This window comes from Vipera berus (assembly GCF_964194415.1).
Source record: "Vipera berus genome assembly, chromosome: 6".
Classification (NCBI taxonomy): domain Eukaryota; kingdom Metazoa; phylum Chordata; class Lepidosauria; order Squamata; family Viperidae; genus Vipera; species Vipera berus.
In genome coordinates, this window is record NC_138208.1 from 60,735,444 (window position 1) to 60,755,763 (window position 20,320).

A 20,320-nucleotide genomic window follows, 5' to 3' on the forward strand; every position below is an offset into this window, starting at 1 on the left:
ACAAATAGCTTAGAAAGAAATCTAAGAAAATAGTCTCAAAATAAATATATTATTCATTCTGTACTTTTTTATCCCGTCAAACAAGATTTTAAAAATAATAATAGAGGAAAAACAACATAAGTCAAAATTAGTTTCTCTCAAAAAGTACTCTATATGCTACCCACATTATAAACAGTCTACAGGTAGTCCTTGACTTAAAATCAATCAGTTACCATCAAAGTTACAACAGCACTGAAAAACAAGGTTTATGATTGGTTCTTCCACTTACGACTGCTGTAGCATCTTCATGGTCACATATTCAAAATTTGGGTGCTTGACAATTGGCATCTATTTATAAAGGGTGCAGTAACCCAGGGTCAGCTGACCTCCATTTGTGACCTTCCTGTCTTGTTATGAGCTATGTTGATGGGGGAAGCCAGATTCACTTAATGACTGCATGATTCATTTAACAACTGTAGTGATTTACTTAACAACCATGGTAAAAAAGGTTGTAAAATTTGACATGACTCACTTAACAACTGCCTTGCTTAGCAATGGAAATTCTGGTCCCAATTGTGGTCATAAGTCAAGGACTACCTGTAATTCATTCAAAGCAAAAATATAATATTAGAAGAAAAGAGCCATTCAGACAATATAAAATCTAGGAGAGTTGCTATATTATTCAATAATGAAAATAGATTATTAAGATATCATTTTCTGCCATGTATAAAATATAAAACATAGTTCAGTCAAGCTAATTCTGCTTTTATCTCACTGGAAATTAAAAACTTTAATAAACTGTCCTTATCTATGATTTTATATTTTCCATGAAAACCTTCTGTAACCAGTCCGTTTCCCAAAAGACTAACAGCCCAGTAAACGTGAGATAGCTTGAACAATATGGGGTTTAGGATGGTATGCATTCATTTCTGCACTAGAGACTTATATTATCTTCATAGTATCACCCATCCATATATATAAAGCTTTTTCATATTATTTTCTTGGCAACTATTAAATATCTGAAGTACTGTAAACTTCTATTTTAGTAACAAAATATTTGATACCATTAGGTTTATATCTGCTTTAGTGATGAGGTGCCAATGATTGCAAGTCATCTAGGCAAAGCAAAATAATTTCAATGTAAAGCATTTTTTACTAATAAAGAATACACAGAGAAAGATATTGAAAGCTGTACCAGTGCTCGGAGTTTTCAGATGCAGATATTCCAACAAAACCTCAAGACACCCAATAACAGTCTGTGATAACAAAAAGTCCTTCTGTAAACATAAAAAAGAGAATACTGTTTATTATCAAATTCATCTAAAAGGAATTCACTAACAAGTGAATAAAAAGATAATTCATGAACTTAAGGTGTCTTGAGACTCATAGGATATAAATATTTGAAAATGCTCTAGCATTTAGGAAGTCCTTTACAAGCCAAAAGAATTTGCCTCATCTCCAGTACCATGGATTGTCTAATATGCAGAAACAATTTTAGAAATATATTAAGTCTGTTCCTACTCCAAAGGAAATACAGCAAAAACAGTTTTGCTGTGCTTCTTTTGTAGCACCATGCCAATCAATTTTCTATTTAACAGAAGAGAAGTGGGAATTTACTTATCCCAGCTCCTGGGATTCCTCGCCCTTCATGAACTTAAAGCAATACCATGTCACAATCTGTTGCTTTTTGGTTGTTCTCAGGGATGACATTACCATATCATTGCACAGTAATCTTTTAAAAACAGTTTTCCCTTGCCACAGAAAAGAAAACATAGCAAAGGAATACCAAGAAAGTGGAGAAGTGATGCTTTTAGTGTTTTCCCATTGGCAGCTAGAATTAATATTGGCTTGGTCAAGGGACTGGAGGAAATACATGTACCTACGGATCCTGCAGAATGTTCCAAATTTCTACTTACAAATAGGGGGTAGATGCAATAGACAGTGGCTTTACTACATTGAGAATAAATCTATACTTTTATGAATAAGTGTCTTTGGTACTGCTACTACTAATACTACTAATAGTAGTAGTTTTCACATCATTAGATAGTTCAAAAGTGAGAAAAAGTATACTTGAATGTATTTTCTTTATACTTCTCCATTCATTTGAAATAAATCAGCTTTCCTGAGTCCTACAATTAATATTGCAATTCCATATTAACAGTAAAATTTACCTGGACAAGTAGGTTTTGTAATCGAGCAACCAAGGACAGTACATGCCACATAGCCAGTGGAAACAAGGAAATATTTTCTTTTGACTGTGGCAGTTCCTTTTCCTGTTCATCTGTGGACTGGACAGTAAACTTCACAAAGGATGAACAGAGGTTCTGCTTAAAGAAGGCTCTCAAAAACTGAAGGATGCTAACTGGATATAAAACCATCTATTAGTATAAAATATGCCAACTAGCCCAAATTCCTAGTTTTCAGTTTTAAAAGGTAGTAAATTATTTTATTGTGGTCATTAACCACCATAATTAAAATCTCTAGCTCTTGAACAACCATATGTACCTTTGTATGTGTTTGTTGTAATCTGTTATGTGTGTGCATATGGCTAAATATGAAAAAAATGATATGCTACTAGGTTTCAAAGTAATCAGTAAATAAGAAAAATTCAACTAAAACATTGCAAAAACTCCAGTCATGGTGATAAGAACAGTATGGACAATTTTTCTGAAGAAGAGATTTCCTGCTTAATTTTTATCTGTTTATCTGTTTTCGATATATGACTGCTGCCACAAAAATTGAGAAAACCAAAATTTTAGTATAGTTATGATTAGACATAAGGATATTCAGTTCAAAACAACAGCTAGAAGCAGGGACTTGAATTTATGTTCTGTCTTGTTCAAGTTTTAATTCTTCCTATTGGATTTTTAGGTATTGAATATATGCACATTAGAAAATTCATCCTACCAATGAAAATAAAGTATATTTAATTCATGTGATAAGTGGAGCATGATGAAGAAATTGCATTAAATCCATATGAGGTATGAAAATGGGAAACTATGATATTGATAAATATTGGGTATTATTATTAAATTATTAGTAGTAGTATTAATAATATTACATGTGTAATATTGTTGGAGAACTCCCAAGTTCTTCTATTTTTTATTGTTAAGAAAATCCTTAGCAGCTACACTACTTTGTGTTCACATATTTATTTTTTGTGATGTTACCTACCAAAGAATAATATGCTCTTCTTTCTGTATGCAACTGCATTGAAGACCTTGTCCACATCTAAGGAGATCATGTGATGAACCTTTCAGAAAAGAATCAAATTAATTGGCTGAGAAGAACAGATGCACAAAAGGAGATATATTTTCTCTGTTCAGTATCTTCCCACTCAAAAAAGAACTTCTCTATATGAACCAAATCATCTCAGCGTATACTGTTTATGGTTATCACTACGGTTAATGCACATTATTCATCCTTTCTGCACACAGTTTCTTCTTTTTTTAACACTTTTTAAATAACTCATTCCTACAGCATTTTTATGCTTTTCCTGATTTATCAAACTCTCATTTCCATATTAACAAAATAGGCAGCACTGTGTGGTATACAGTACAATATGTTTATATATATCATATATATTTATATATTATAATATATAAATATATTTATATATATATAACAGTTTTCACTTCTATCAACAAGCATTCATTCTGCACAAAAGACACATTTGAACATCTAACAATGTCATCATCCATTTTCCCATCTAGTTACTAAATATTCTGCTAAGATACATTCATTTACTTGCTCTGTTTTCTGACACTATAATTTGCAACCTTACATTTATCCCACAATACACAATACTACAACCAAAACAGCTTCACATTTCTGTCTTACTCTCTGCTCATTGTTGAACTAAACACTAAATGTTACATTTATTCTTAAACCTTATATACTTCTATTATATAATGCTCTTACTGTATTCAGTATTTCTGAATCCTGAAAAATATTTTATAACTGAAGCCTATGCACTTTATTACATGCATTAAACTTTTCATATATTTCTCAATTATCTGCTGAAGGGCAAAGTTAACTGTGCATATATCCTATCAGGCATAAAGTCACACTGCATTTCTCTGGTTTCGTTTATTGTTATATCTTGTACATTTTCAGTCAGAATACTGTCAACTTCCCAGGAACATTAAACAAATGAATTCACATATACTCTTGCAATCTTTTTCTCTTTATAAGGATACAGTAATGGCATTCTTCCAATTGGCAGGTACGGATACAGTCTTCACACATACAGTACATTAATAAGCTGCACGGCCGATCCATAAAATATCACACCCAATGTTATTTTTTCCACATATTATCTACATCAAGTTAATAATGCTTAATATAGTTAATTAATGCCCTTATTAGTGAATTGAGTGTTTATAAAGAAAAATTAACTGGCTTTACACAGATTTATCAGTGTTTCTAACCTCTGTATTGTAAATATTTTGTTGAATCAAGAGTGAAGCAATCAAAAGCCAAGAAGAACAAACAAGTGATTCAATGGATGAGGAGAAGACAGGTTCAGAGAAAGAGGTTGCCATCCAGGTACCGTGGAGAACTTTCTCAAGGAGCTCTATCAAAGATTTATTGGAAAGTAACAATGCTACCACTGTAAAAGAAGAAAGGATTCAACAAACTATATGTGTAACAATTATAACTTAAGTCAGTAGCAACCAGATACAATTACAAATTAGTACTGAAATCAAAAGGAACAAAATACCACGGGTTTAAAGCTCTTGATCTATTTCAAAAATCCTAACAAATCTCAGTAAATTGTATATTTTTGTCTCTGGAGATTATGCACAAAAAGAGAACACTAGTTTTTAAAATATACTGCTCAAAAAAATAAAGGGAACACAAGATAAGACATCCTACTATTAAATACAGTACATTGTGTTGTTTAAGTGTTCCCTTTATTTTTTTGAGCAGTATACTTTTGGGTGGTATGGAAAGAGTTTTCACAGATGATTATAAAACAAATAATAATGCATATTTTTAGAAACACATTGTTTTCAGTAAGACAGCTGTCACCACCAGTAGATATTTGCATAGAAATAATAAATAGCAATCCCATTTCCAAACAGTTCTATATTGATACATATCTTTAACAGCAAGAAAAAAAGTCTCTGAATGTATTTTATTTTATCCATTACATAACAGATTTTTTTAAAAAAAGATTTAACTATGATGTCATTCTAGTACACAGTAGAGTGAAATAACTCTGGCTCAATAATTGGCTCAAGTGCACAAGTTACTAGTTTCTACTAAAAGAGTTGCTATGGATGAGGAAACTTTGCATACTTGTTTTAATATCAAAACTAGACTTCTACTCGCAACTCACGGAGCTGAAAATATACAATAGTTGATCATCTGAATCTCATCAACAATATAAAAATATATACAATTTTTATAGAAGCATTAATAATAAAAAAGAAAACTACAACTAGATAGGGTCTTTGCTGTATACAACACATCTGTCTGTCTAGCTGCTATCTAGCTGCCCATCTCAAGAAAGCAACCCTATGCAGCATACAACAATCCAGTAAAAATATAAGTCATTATATAAAACTATTATATAACAGTGTTTTAAAAGTGTTTAGAACTATAAAAGCAAAACTAAAAGAAAAAAGAAAATAGTAGGCAGAGGAACATTAATAATAAGACATCTACCTCACAATTTTTCTTATGTACAGAGAGAGATCTTTGTTGTTTAAATCCTGAAATATTGCCTGATTCTGTTGGGATATAATGCTAAACTATCATTTAAAGTTTCATGAAAGACATTTAGATTCATAGATTCACCCTTACCAGTCTATCTTTAGAAAATTAAATGATAGCTGTTACATAATGGCATTTGGATAATCATGCATTAAAGAAATCATGATAAAATCAGGAAGTCTAACCACATATTCCATATCTTCAAACAAATATTTTCAATGAAACTCAAGAATTCATTGCATCCAAATGGTGAAATTACATCATTTCTACAATTGAATGTTTGCCCATACTTGAGTTTGAGGATTTTTTCCTAACATCCATCCTGAAAGTCTATGGAGATTTTCAGTCATCCAGGTCATAGTTGTCTCAAAGTTGCTTTTTTCAAAAGGGAGCTGGGTTGTTTTTTATTTGAGGAAGAAGAAGATGTTTCACTTTTCATCCGTGAAGATTCACTGGATAAGAAGCAAAACCTCTTCTTTTTCCTCAAATAAAAAACAGTCTAGTTGCCTTTTGAAAAAAAAAGCAACTTTGAGACACCCATCCTGAAAATAACTTATGACCCTAAGTCCTTACTGGGGAAAAGTTTTCATTCTATCAACAAAGCAATTGTTTTACTTTTTACCTATTTGTTGGCTGGAAGGAATTGTCTGCTGAAGGTTCCAATAAAGAAAGTTCAGGGATGGCTGAAGAATTTCAGAGTCTGTTGGTCTACATTTCCCACACAAACTGATAACTGTATAACAGAAATACTGTGCTCAGTATAACAATAATCTCTTACAGATTTTAGTACGTATGTGAAATCTTTGGGGATAATTACACCAACTCAGACTATCAATTGGTTAAGTTTAAGTGTCGTCATAGTCACGAACAAGACCATTTGCTTCAAAAAAACAAGAGAAATCCCATAGTGAATATAGTCACAGCTGTGCTTACTAATTAGCACCTTTATGGCCATTTTTCACTATCATTCGGTTTAGACTGCTGTAGTTATCCTCAGAAAAAACATTACAGAGGAATATTGACAATCTGGTCCAAGCTCTGCTTTGAAGCTAAACAAACAAAAGCCTGACACAAGCTAGAACAGACATGTCAAACACAAGGCCTGGGGGCTGGATGCGGCCCGCGAAGTGGTTTCATGTGGCCCACGAAGCCATCCTGGAAACAGTGAGAGAACGGCCCCCTGGCCCAGAGACCCTCCTTCTGCCAGAGACCCTCAGATCTGTCCCACTCCTGCCCAGGCCCCCATAGGCACCCTTGATGCGAACGATGTAGAGCTGGCCACGCCCACCCAGTAGGCCATACGCACTCTAGCCACGCCCACCCAGTAGGCCACGCCCACCCTGGCCATACCCACCTGGCCCCCTGAGGGCAACCGCAATGCTGATGCGGCCCTCAATAAAATTGAGTTTGACACCCCTGAGCTAGAACAAAAAGTTGTCACTTGTTCTTGTTGCCTAAATACTTATTTCAGAAACCACAATTTTCATCATTACTACCTTAGTGTGTTGTCTTGTGATATATGCAGGTGCATCTCTCTTGCCCAGAATATAAGCTAAACTAGCCCACCAAATCCCAAAGGGAAAATGCATTCCAAAGACACTGCCACTATTGGAAAACAGATTTGAATCACTATAGCCTAGTGTATCACTCAAAATGACAGAAATTTCACAACCCCTTTCAACTTTCCAATAAAAAGTCAGGTTTTTTATCTGTATCTGCAGTTACAGGTAATCAACATGCAATCACAATTGAGGCCGGAATTTCTATTACTAAGCATGGCAATTGTTAAGTAAGTAATGGCTGATTTTATGATCTTTTTTACCATGGATGTAAATTTTTTAATTTTAATTTTAATAATATTTCTATACCGCCCTTCTCCCTGAGGACTCAGGGCGGTTCACAGGGCAAGAATAAAATACAAAGTTACAAATATTAAAAAGAAATTAAATAATTGCCCGATTTTAAAACAATTGATATATTACAATTATAAAACCCCAAAGATAATATTAAGAATACAAGAATAAAAAACCCCACCAATCCCCCATCAGGCTAGGCCGGCTTGTACAAACAAAAACGTCTTGAGATCGCGACGAAAGGAGCGAAGATCGGGCGCCATCCGGAGCTCTACCGGTAACTGATTCCATAGTTCCGGAGCGCTCACAGAGAAGGATCTCCCCTTGGGGGCCACCAATCGACACTCTCTGATCGGTGGCACCCTGAGGAGACCCTCTCTGTGGGAACGCACAGGGCGCAGGGAGATTGATGCCGGCAGCAAATCCCTGCAGTTGTTAAGTAAATCATGTGGTCATTAAGCGAATCCAGCCTCCTGCATTGACTTGGCTTGCTGGAAACTGGTTGGGAAGGCTGCATATGGCAATCATGTGACCATTGGATACTACAACTGTTGCAAATATATGCCAGTTGCCAAGCATCCAAATTTCAGCAAGGATAGGCTGTGAATCAGTTTTTCAGTGCCATTGTAACTTTGAAAGATTGCTGAATGAATGGTTGTAAGTGAAGGACTACCTGTAATTAGTTATCTGTGCAAATGTGTTACCGTGAATAGTCAACAAAAGAAGTGGAAGAGCAAAGGAATAGTGGCCAGATGGACTAAATCAGATCCTGAAAAAGAGATAGACGAAGAATTTAAAGGGAAAAAAGGCAAAGATACTTTGCAAGAATAGGAAGGAAGGAAGGAAGGAAGGAAGGAAGGAAGGAAGGAAGGAAGGAAGGAAGGAAGGAAGGAAGGAAGGAAGGAAGGAAGGAAGGAAGGAAGGAAGGTTGGTTCTACTTTACCTTCCAAATCCTACATTCTTGTTATCCCTAATCCAAACATCCAAAACAAATTTAAACACTCACCTAAGCGAAGCAGTCTGAAATCTGTATTATCCAACTCTCGTTCTGTTGCATATCTCAGCTGAACCAGAAAAAGGAGATTTAACAAAAGCGGTACATTCTGGCTTACTATAACAAAAGATCATGAAGCAATAGTTGGAAAATGCAGGAAAGCATGCAGTTAGTTCTTGACTTACATCTACAATTGAGTCCAAAATTTCTGTTGCTAAGCGAGACATTTTTAATTGAGATTTTACAATCTTTCTTGCTACAGCTAAGTGAATCACTCCAGTTGTTCAGTTAGTAACACAACTGTTAAGTGACTGTGACTTCCTCATTTACTTTGCTTGTCAAAAGGTTACAAAAAGTAATCACATCACTCTGGGACACTGCAACCATCATAAATATGAGTTAGTTGTCTGAATTTTGATCATGTGACCATGGAGATGCTGCAACAGTCATCAGTGTGAAAAATAGTCATGTCACTTTTTTCAGTGCCATTGTAACTTCAAACGATCACTAAAGAAACTGTTGTAATTTGAGGACTACCTGTATTTTAATGGCATTTTTGAAAAAAAATCCAACTTGTACAAGGTATTCATAGTGAACCAAACTTTCAGATGGTGGTGAGCTTTTTTCACTCAAATTAATTTAGTATAAGTGTATAGCCATTTGAGGACAGAATTCAACTAGATTATTATCTCCATTAAGCCCCTTTGTTACAAGGTATTGACCCAGAAAGCTAAATAAAAGCTACAAAGTGGCTCTAGTTGAATTAAGCATCATTTTTATAAATGGGCATACATTTATCTTTTCAATTTAGGTTTGATATCATTCGACGCAAAAAACAGCAATATTGTAGGTTTCCCTAAATTTTAAATATTTCAGTTTGTTATTCAAAAGCAATCAAATCTGTATTGCATTAATGCAAAGTATTGCCTCGTTTTATATCTGAAATGGCAGCCTATGCAATATATTATATAGCTGTACTATTTAATATAGGATCCCAGATTTATTGATTTATGTCCCATCTTTTCATTCAGAAGCTCAAGGCAGTATATATATATATAACATTTTGTCCTTTTATTTTCCCCCACAACAACCCAATGAGGTAGGTTATATCAGTGTAATGAAAGCTGTCTCAGTGATAATCAAGCTGTGCCAGACCATTCCTCTCCTAAGCAGAAGGGAAGAATCACTAGTCTGTTTCTTCTATGTGTGCTGAAAACGAAACTCATAAATGTAGAAGTGCATTGCTAACTACAGAAGTCAGATGCACACTAAAAACGTCATCTTGCTCAAGTACATATCTATGCAGAATTCCATAAATCAATACATCCAATAGCATTTCACTAACAAATTTCCCTAGAGTAGTTGCTAATTAATTACTTATCTGTTTATTCACCTTGTGAAATACTGGAATTATTTTCTACTAAAAGTTGTTGCAAAATCTGTAGAAACTGGCTTCGAAGAAGGTCACAGACATGGATATCCTCAGCTATTCTTAAGAAAATTTTCAGTGAAATTAAGACTTTTTGAGCCACTTCATTGGTGCCAAAGCAGACTAGATCCTAAGTGGAAAAACAACTCAGATTTCATTTATGTGGATAACATTATTTACATTTGCGCTACAGACATTAATATGAACATTTAATAAGAAACCAAAAACAAAATGCTGGGAAAAATAGAAAACACTATTGTTAAATGTAACAAAATAAGAAACATTGAAAAACATTTCCCTCATTTTAAGTCTTTCTTATTGTTTTTCGATTTTTACAAAAAAATGGTTAACAGAGAATAGTGGCTTTATGTATGATATAAATTATGTTTTGTTTTATATCCTGGAAACCTATCTATAATGTACTTTAAATAATATTATGATTTGGTTCATTTTGTAAAATCACTTACCAGTAATACAAGTATAGCACTGGGATTGGCTTTTAGCATGCAAATCAAACTATTAAAGTTGTTTGAAGAGTCAGAAAAGCCACCAGGCCCTCTTGTGGCAGCATCTTCATATTCAGTTTGGGAGAAATCTTCACAGGAAAACCAGAGTTGAAGGATGCTGTAACCAAATCTTCCCATAAGATCAGGATATTGTAAAAAGAACTTAAGCAGCAGAGGATGATGAACATATACTAGACTGAAATCAGATATAACATCCAGGATTTTTCTTATAGCAGAAAGGCATGCCTGGGTATGGAAAATGGAGGGAGAGGGGAATAAAAAAAAGGTCAATATAAAGTCAATATCATATTTTGGGGCAATCATATTTGTAATTCCTTGTTGAATTAAAAAATAGTAACATTAGATTCAAATCATTCTCATTATACTAGTTAGCTTCTAAAGGCTTCTTTTAGATATCAAAACTAAATACCGTAATATGAAACCATCTTTAGTAGCTTCAGTAACATGAAACAACATACTATCATATTTGCTGCTGAAAGTGGTTTGTTATTGTACACGTATATATCTACACTTGAGTATTTTTAGATAGTGTATGCAAGATTATCACAAATGATAATAAATTCTAGATTTTTCCAACAAGTATTTTATTGTGGAACTGTTCTGCCTCATTCAAGAAACTCTTCATGAAAGAAAGGTTCAGGTAATACCAACTTCCATAGTCCCACCATGTCCTTCTATCACTTCTATATATTTTTTCTTACAATGAGAAAAAAACTAGAAGGAAAGATGGCAATTATTTTTGAATAATTTAAAAGTAGTCAATGTGGAAATAATTATTTTTCTTTTTCATGTCAGTATTCTTTTGCAAAGGGTTACTGTCATTCTTTGGGGATGGGGTTAAGATATTTGGATATTTTTAGCATGCCTGGCCATTCCCAAAACATGCTATTTGAACACGACATCTATAATTTTGTTGTCCTGCACTACCTCACTATTCAAATTCTTTTTTGGGGAGTTTGAACTTTGTTACATGATCACCGAACTACTGTGCAAAATATAAAACATTTATTCATTAAACCTTAGTTAAATAAATCCAAATAAAATGATTGCAAGATTAATTAGATGACCATGGTTGATCTTGAAAAGCTAAGCACGGTAAGTGCTTTGATGGAAGGCCACCAGGAAATGCCATTGCTATAGACTAGACTGGAAAGTTGTAAAAACATCACAGAAGACAATAGCATCTGTTTCACACAATTTCCATAAAAACATCATGGGCATTTCCATTAAGATCCCAAATGTTAAGCCAGTTCAAAGGAGAATACCCTTATACTCTCAAAACCTTTTTCAGACAAGGATGGGTTACTAAGTTGCTGCTTGAAACAACAAAATATTGGTTCTTAATTGCTGAACAATTCCTTTAATAAAAAAAGACCTTCAATGTGATGTGTTAAATTTTAAAAGCTGCTCCTGTATATCATTAAGCCAGTATATAATGATTAAGCGGGTATTTACCAAGTCTAAAGCTTTACTTTTGTGCTGACAAATTGCCAGAAGATACAAAATAGCTTTAACAATATATGCAGGTGGACAATCTCCCTGGTCCTCAACTGATAGAAGAAAACTTGATATAGCTGAGAATAGTTCTGCTTCTGGAACAATTCTGAAAAAAAAGATTTAAAAATGCTTAAGTTGATCCATCTTGCTTATTGACTGCTCTTCCTATTCATGCCATATCACCTACCTGTCTTCATGACTAAAAGCAAGGTAGAAAAGAAACAGAAGGCTATATTGCTGATTACGAAGTGTTTCATTTAAACATAAGGGATCTGGGGTTTCAGATAAGAGTCTGAGACTTTCCACTGCACTGAAGTTTAACTGGGGCAGAGTCTTCCACAGGAGTTCAGATATTTCTTGCTCTATGAGGAAAAAACATTAACAACCAAAAATGTCAGAAAAGCCTGGACCGAAAATAAACATAATTTCTGGCTTAGAATCCTGATCCTTACTCCTAATATGGTAACAATGGTCACATTATTGTTTTAGCCTACAAAAGAGAACAGTTTTCTCTTTTTCTTCTTAGTTAAAGTTGCTAGATAATCGTATGATGCCACAAGCCCTTATAATGAGCATGGCAAATTCATATAATTTAGACATTGAAGGGCCTAGTTCATAAACAGAAAACTCTATATTTTAAATTTATTACTTACAGAACCCATAAGTTCATATCAATCTCTACAGATTGGGCGTATTTTTTCCAATTTCTGCCACAATCTTTATTTTCAGACTTTAATTGTATGCTGCAGTTCAAAGAACTTCACAAACAGTTCTTTTATCAAACTTACTTTGTTTTGAGAAATCCACCATTTTCTCAGAAGACAAATGAAGACTGAGGCACATGCTATGAAGAAAACTAGAACAAGCTTGATTCAATGCAGCATTACTTTAAAGAAAAAGAAATCATGCAAAATGAAAATTTGTCAGAACACCTATGATCAAAGCTTCTGTCTATGTTTAGTCATATGGTATTCTATAAAGGTAGGAAGAGCTACATTTTGAAATACATAATTGCATTAACTCATAAAGTTTTGGCATCTTTAAAACATTCAACATTAACCAGCTGCTTTTAAAAATTATAAACATTTCTTTGTTATCTAAATGTGGATACAAAATAACAACATCCCTAGGAATTTATGGAGATAGATCTATTTAAGTAAAAATAATGTTTGAATAAAACAAAGCATGACATAATTTTAGTGTCAAATGTAATACCTTTGTCCAGTGCAGAATTTGCCTTTCAATTCAAGGTTTAGTTGGATGAAAGAAGAAGATGCTAAAGAGAAAGATAATTCTATTCATGCAAAATGTTTGAATTAAAATAAGTGTATTATGCTTATCATTGTGCTTACTTCTTGGCACATCTTTTTATGATCAATAAAGTATTGTTCTTGTCATCATTTCAAAACCATTTTCCTAATATTTTGGTAAGCAAAGTTTTAATTTTTCTAAAAATGTGCATGTAAACAGTGTCTTAGAACAAATGCAATAATTTATGTAATAAATGATAGGAAAATATTTACTAAATAATAAAAAATAAATGGTGTGCCCAAGTAAATTACCATGACTTGCCTATGAACCTCTGCAACACATTTGAAAATGGATGGCTGGTAAGCAGAACATGTTCTCACTCTTAAGTGTTGTAAAGTAATGTATTACTTGTGGGAGAATATAAGGAGTGGTAAAATGAGGAGGCTATGCATGTGTTGGAAACTATTTACTCCTGATGTAACTTGCAAGCTATCAATAAAGCCTACCTATATATTGGTGTTGTCTTTCTTTCTAAGTTCACTGTGGTAACAAACATAACTCTCTGGAAAAAGAAATGCTATCTTCTCCAAACTGTAGAAAGTCACTTGATGTTCTGCCAGTAGTTACAGCAGAAAAACAAAGCTTGGCAGCCATAGGTGACACCAATTTTTTTAAGTCAGTTTATGTACTAAATCAATTAGAACATATTTATTTAGGATTTTTATTGCATTTCTGGCATCATTAAAGTTCAGCAATAAAAATACATATTTTAATCATACGTCCAAAAGTAGTTTCCTTTAGCTATCCTTACCCATCTTAATGGATAATCTCTTATGCATATCTGGCATAACATTGAACAGGATGCTAAGTGTTGAGATGAAGACTTCCATGATGCCTGGGCGGACAGCCCTTTCAGAATATTTCTGCAAGAAAATATATACAGTACTATTCTCCCTATTATAAAAAGTAAATGAAATGCAATTCAGAAATGCAAAGCAGTATGGACCTAGAAGACTTATAACTCTGTGCTGCATAATATAATATATTGGAGTTAAAAACTCTTTTCCTAAAACAACTTATTTTGTTAATAACACTTGAGATGTCAAATATTGTATAATAAAGTTAACTTGTAAAGGTGCCTCATTTTTACTCATTTAATAAAAATCAGAAGCAGAGGACATTGCAACTTTGCCTCTATTGACTAAACTTTGCTACAATTTCTTGTCTATGATATATAGATATAACTATTTTCTTTTTCTTTCTCTTTTGCTTTCCTGTACATTTATATGACTTATTTGATGTTTGATGCTAAGGACATAGCGAAAATAATTACCATGACCATGGGAATGCAAAGAGAATCAGATATCCTTAGAAGAAATTCCGAAAATCTTTTCAATATATCAATATTGTCTGAATTTGGAGCTGTAAAAGTGTTCTTCTGAGCCAGAGGATCCTTCTGGTATTGCACAGCTAAACTAAAAAGTTATAAAACATATAAGATACAACCTATACTATTACATCAGGTTTCTATATCTTCTCTTAACCCAGTATCATATTTAGACGTTGTGAGGTCCTAAGTTACGGAAAACCATCAAGGCTTTATTGGGCAGGGGTAATAGTGAAAGATGAATAAGAACACAGGATGGGGTGAGGAAAGACCTTCTATGAACTGGTGTGAATGCATGCAGCAATAAATAACTTAAATATTAATCAATTAATGAGATTCATATGAGCAATATAGGAGACTTAATTCATTAACACTTTCACGTATAAAATTATAATGAAACTGTAACATATTATAAAAATTCTGAAGTTTTGAGGGGCCCATTCAGACTATGAAGAAACTATGATGTAGCTTTCTAATCTTCAGCATGCTGAAATCTAGCTCTGCTTAATCCTAAAGAACCTGATTCTAATGTAGCTGGAGCACAGGATTTGGTGTGTGTGTGTCTGTGTGTGTGTGTGTGTGTGTGTGTGTGTGTGTCCACGCGCACGTGCATCCACACATTTTTTGGAATGAAAAAATTAACTGCATTGTCATATATTAATCAACTTACCACTTCAAAATATTTAATTATATAGTATGAGACAAGGTCAGATCCAATTAGATATATTCAGCTGAAATGTCAATAGAATTTTATACATAAAATTACTTTTTCATGCAAACACTAACTTTGCTAAGACTTAGAGCTATACATAGACATAGGTCTATTCACTTTCTCTGCAACAGAAATCAGGAGGTATGACCCTATTTCTATTTTGAAAATGTGGACAGAATTTAAACTGTTAGTCCAGTCTATTTTACAAGGTATATGTCAGCATAATATGACCTAAATTGGACTTCCAGGAAGAAAGGCAGGGTACAAACATAGCAGGACAAATAAATGAATAAGACTTCATTCATACCTGGCAAGATTAAGGATAGCTAAATAAAATAAGCTTCATTTCTTGGTATTATATGACAACTAGATATAGCACAAATAAATCTAATCATATTATCAGATTGTTCTTTTTTTAAAAAAAAAGAGTTACTTTGTGGCAAGATGGGCGGTCTTGATAGAGTGCTATTATATCAACTAAATCAGAGTTCCCCAACCTTTTGGGCACCAGGGACCGGTTCCGTGGAGAAAAGTTTTTTTGTGGACTGGAGGGTGCATCATTTTGTGTGCTACCTGTATCCCACAGATGGGGCTTTGTTTGTTTGTGAGGACCAGTTGCTGGCATGCTGTGGCCCAGTACCGGTCCACAGACCAGGGGTTGGGGACCCCTGAACTAAAGTATGTGCATAAAATAGTAATTCTAATTGAAATCCCTTCAATCATTTTATTAATTGATTGATTTTATTAAATTTATTGACCGCCCATCTTGCCACAAAGTAACTCTTGTGGTAACTCTCTTACTCATCTCAGTCAAAGCAGTACTTAGCCAATTTTCAAAAGTGAGTACTTGGATAACAGACCTCTAGGGAGTACCACACCTATAAAGAGGATTGGCAAGATCTAAACAAAAATCCCAGAAGTCAATGGCAAAACATTTCTGTATTGTTGCTAACAAAACCACATGCATTATGTCATCAAAGAACAAGTTTGATTGAGGGTCATGTTCAGATATAAACATGAGCCCAGTATTTTTCTGCTGTAAATTCATATAAATATGAATTGTGTATTAAATATTATATTTATATATTTAGTATATGTCAGTTTCCAATGGATTTTTCTAACCACTTCTAGCATCAATAAAGTTAAGCAACAACCTTTCTTACCTACAAGCATTTCTGAAACTTTCTAAGGCACTCTGCAAGAATTGTGCCTGTTGCGAAATTGCTCTGCTCTTACATCTCTCCCCTTGATGATCCTGTGATATTGAAAGAAGAGAAATCAGTAAGAATATTTTTATGCTGCCAGAGCCCAATATTTAGATTAATAATTACTTTAATAAAATAATAGTATGCAAATATGGTCCAAAACACATTTAACAGAGGCAAATAATTGTCTTTAAAAGAAAGGAGGACTCAATCTTCAATATAGGGAGATAGGAGCACTTTCAGCAAATGTTCTGTTAAATTTAAAAAAAAAGAACAGTTTGTATTTATCATATATATTACATATTACTGGTCTTAAATCAGAACAAAAAAGGAGCTATGAGGGACTAACCATCAGCCTCTTACTAAAAGGTGCCAGTGGGAGATCATTACATCGCATTAATATAGTTTCAATCAATTTCTGTAGTTCCCCATATTGTATAGGTGGAAGGCTCACATGATCCTTTCTGTGCTGAGAAAAACAGGAAAATGTTAAGGAAAGATAATAGCATAGATGAGAGTCAATGTGAATATCGTGGTAAAAGAACAAGTTAGTTATGAATAGAGAGAGGATATTTACATACCTGTTTTCTACTAAAATCACATTTTAATCATTTCTCTTATCCAAATGAACATTTTGGCATATTCTCTATAACAGCATGCATGTTATAGAATATCCAGATACTAATAAACTAATGCTTAAAGAATTTTACCAGTAAGGGACAAATTGGCAGAAAGTTATAAAAGATGCAGAGGTAAGGGAACTATTTATATGTTCCAGGTAATAAATTAAATTAAATAATTAAATTAAATTAAATTAAATTAAATTAAATTAAATTAAATTAAATTAAATTAAATTAAATTAAATTAAACTAAACTAAACTAAACATTTTTCATTTACCTCAAAATTGCAGTCACAGCTTTCACCGCTTCAGATGCTACTTCAATTACAGGGCATTTCACAGCTTCCATTAGAACACTAACAGCATCTTTAAATGTAGCAATATTTGTAAATAATTTAATTTCTTCTGGTTGCCTGAAATTAAATAAAATATTCAAAATGTTTACCCAACAGAAGAATTTCTATAACAGTATATATCACTTTGAACTTCAGCATAACAGAAATTAAAAGCTAACACCTTAACATTTTCATAAAGTACAATATGGTATTTTCAAATTCAAGTTCAACGCAGGCTGTTTCAACAGAACCAGAAATTCTCCAAACTTAAAACACTTTCAGTATGGATTGTAACTCTTTTTTAAGCCCATTTGGACTCAAGCTATTTCAAACTGAAATATACAAATCCCCAATCTAAAATTATTAAACATAATTACTTAGGTTTTACAGTTTATTTATGAAATGTATAAACCACTTCAGTCTTGAAGGACTCTAAACAGTGATTATATTAAATTAAAAATTAGCAATCTACCTATAAAACCTATGTATATATACTAAATATACCAATATTAAGGTTCTTCACGGAAATCTATTGAAAAAATAAATTTGTAACTATAAAATATAAACATTCCATATACTGACAAATAAAAAGCTAGAAGAATTTCATATAATATGCAAGATTCCCCATCATCCCCCCTAAAATATTATATAAATTATTTTTCATGACTTAAAAAAATAAGTAAAAACAGTTTTTTTAGATTTCGGGCTCATAGAAAACTGGCGAAAACACTATTATATTAAATCATGATTATATATACATATTTTGCCCCGAAATATTTATCCTTCAGATATAACTTTGATGAAAGCTGCTTCCTCTGCTCTAATTTTCCAAACTAAAGCCAAATGGAAGTCGATATCTCTTACTTTTTCAAAATTTCAGTAAAAAGTAGAAGTCCTTGTTTTTGCAATTCTATATTATTAAGATGCAAAGTTTCTTTCAAGCTCTTTACAAGAGGTTCTATGCCTAGGATAAAGAAGATATTAAAAGATTGGTGAAGATGGTTTATATGCATAGGAAATACTGCCTAACATTACAGCAGTTTTATCCTATACAAAGAGTGATTATTTACCATAAACAGTGTGGCATTTGGAGAAGAAAAGCTGTTCCTCAGTAAGGAGCAATAGGCAGCAATAAACTGACCAGATGAGACTTTCACTCATGCAGAAGAGACACTCAAATAGAAATTCTGCAAGCAAAAAAAAATATTACCAGATGAACCAATAAAACTAAGAGATGGGATTGGCCAACAAGGCCAGAGTACATGATACCATTTGCGACCTTCTGACAAAGACAATGAGGAAGCCAAATTTACTTAACAACTATATTACTAATTTAACAACTCCAATAATTCACTTAACACTGTGGCAAGAAAGATCATAAATGGGGAAAAACTCACTTAACAAATGTCTCAGTTAGGAACAGAAACTTTAGGCTCAATTAAGGTCTTAAGTCAAGGACTACCTGAACATATTTCAAATGTTGATGCACCATATATTCTTCTAATAGCATTACAGTGTTCTCAGTTTTATATTTCATCTCTTTTTAAATGATCCCTTGCATGGAATTTGCTTTTTCACAACTGCCATAACCTTAAACATTTTTATTGTACAGTCCACTATGAGCTCAGAATTATAGTCAATCTTCAGGTGTCTGAAATTAGATATTAACCTTTATACTATCATTAAGATTTCATTCATTAATAGTGATGCAGCAAAAGTTCTTTGAAATATAGCTTTGAAATCAAATACCATGGCATTCCAGAGTATCAGTCAAATAGAATGTCTTGTTACCTGGAATATCTGCATGGATAAAAGCAGGAGCATATTTAGCTGGAGAATGCACCAATACAGCAGCCATACACTGTGTACTTGCTACCTGTAATATCTCATCTCTTGACAATAGCAACTGCAGAAAACATCAGAATTTGTATTAAAGGATCATTTTTATGCTAATTACCGTGAGTTCATTAGGAAATACATTTATTGAATAAGAACAATATTTAACTATTTTAAAAAATGTTTGGAGTTTATAGTAATTTTATTTCAAGGCTGAACAATGCAATATTACTAAAAGTTCACTAAACCTATAAACAAGCTATACTACAGGAAGTGCATTGACATAATTACCTGCATTAAAAAATACTACATACAATATGAAAACAAAATTCATATCATTCTTCTCATTATATTTAGTTAATACAGACACACTATAGGTCAGTGGTGGCGAACTTATGGCATGGGTGCCAGAGGCGGCACTCAGAGCCCTCTCTGTGGGCACCCGCACCATGCCTCAGAGATGGCAACTGTCCCTCTTCAACCAGCTGCATGCTAACTTGCCAAAGTCCCACATGGCCGGATGCATCCCAGCATGGCTGATTTCCTTCCCCCCTACCCTGTCCCTCCTGGCCTCTCATGCTCTCCTTTTCCCAGGCACGACCCAATGCATTGCCTCCTCCGCTGTCGGCTGACCATCCATCTCGGAGGCGGCTTCACTGAACTGCTGGCGATGGACTGTGGAGCCCGAGTGCACTGGTCGAGGGGCTGACAGGCTGTGGCTATTGGCAGACACTGTCGGCCCCCATTTATTTATTTATTTATTTATTTATTCACATTTATATACCGCCCTATTCCCTGAGGACTCAGGGCGGTTTACAGGAAATTAAAAAATCCACCATACAAAAGTTAAAAAACCAAATTAAAAAATATTAAATTGACCCTGTATACTTAAAACCCCAATTAAAATTTCTCCTCAGCCTGGGCCCGAGAGCTCAAAGAGCCAGGTCTTCAGGCCCCGGCGGAATGATCGGAGG

General features: G+C 33.7%; 1 protein-coding gene across 1 annotated transcript in view; it reads right to left on the bottom strand.

Annotated features, from left to right (window-relative positions):
- MEI1 (meiotic double-stranded break formation protein 1) overlaps positions 1-20,320 on the bottom strand; it is a gene marked incomplete at its 5' end in the record, with an annotated part of 45,657 nt that overhangs the window by 3,461 nt on the left and 21,876 nt on the right. The window contains 20 exons of the mRNA XM_081330637.1: positions 1,175-1,256; positions 2,151-2,341; positions 3,154-3,232; positions 4,410-4,591; positions 6,323-6,433; positions 8,560-8,664; positions 9,941-10,106; positions 10,444-10,728; positions 11,959-12,106; positions 12,188-12,362; positions 12,789-12,886; positions 13,216-13,276; positions 14,063-14,174; positions 14,585-14,726; positions 16,514-16,605; positions 16,905-17,019; positions 17,454-17,588; positions 18,375-18,474; positions 18,581-18,697; positions 19,302-19,416. Of these exons, the coding sequence (XP_081186763.1) occupies positions 1,175-1,256; positions 2,151-2,341; positions 3,154-3,232; positions 4,410-4,591; positions 6,323-6,433; positions 8,560-8,664; positions 9,941-10,106; positions 10,444-10,728; positions 11,959-12,106; positions 12,188-12,362; positions 12,789-12,886; positions 13,216-13,276; positions 14,063-14,174; positions 14,585-14,726; positions 16,514-16,605; positions 16,905-17,019; positions 17,454-17,588; positions 18,375-18,474; positions 18,581-18,697; positions 19,302-19,416 (2,611 nt within the window). The remainder of the gene's footprint in view (positions 1-1,174; positions 1,257-2,150; positions 2,342-3,153; positions 3,233-4,409; positions 4,592-6,322; positions 6,434-8,559; positions 8,665-9,940; positions 10,107-10,443; positions 10,729-11,958; positions 12,107-12,187; positions 12,363-12,788; positions 12,887-13,215; positions 13,277-14,062; positions 14,175-14,584; positions 14,727-16,513; positions 16,606-16,904; positions 17,020-17,453; positions 17,589-18,374; positions 18,475-18,580; positions 18,698-19,301; positions 19,417-20,320) is intronic.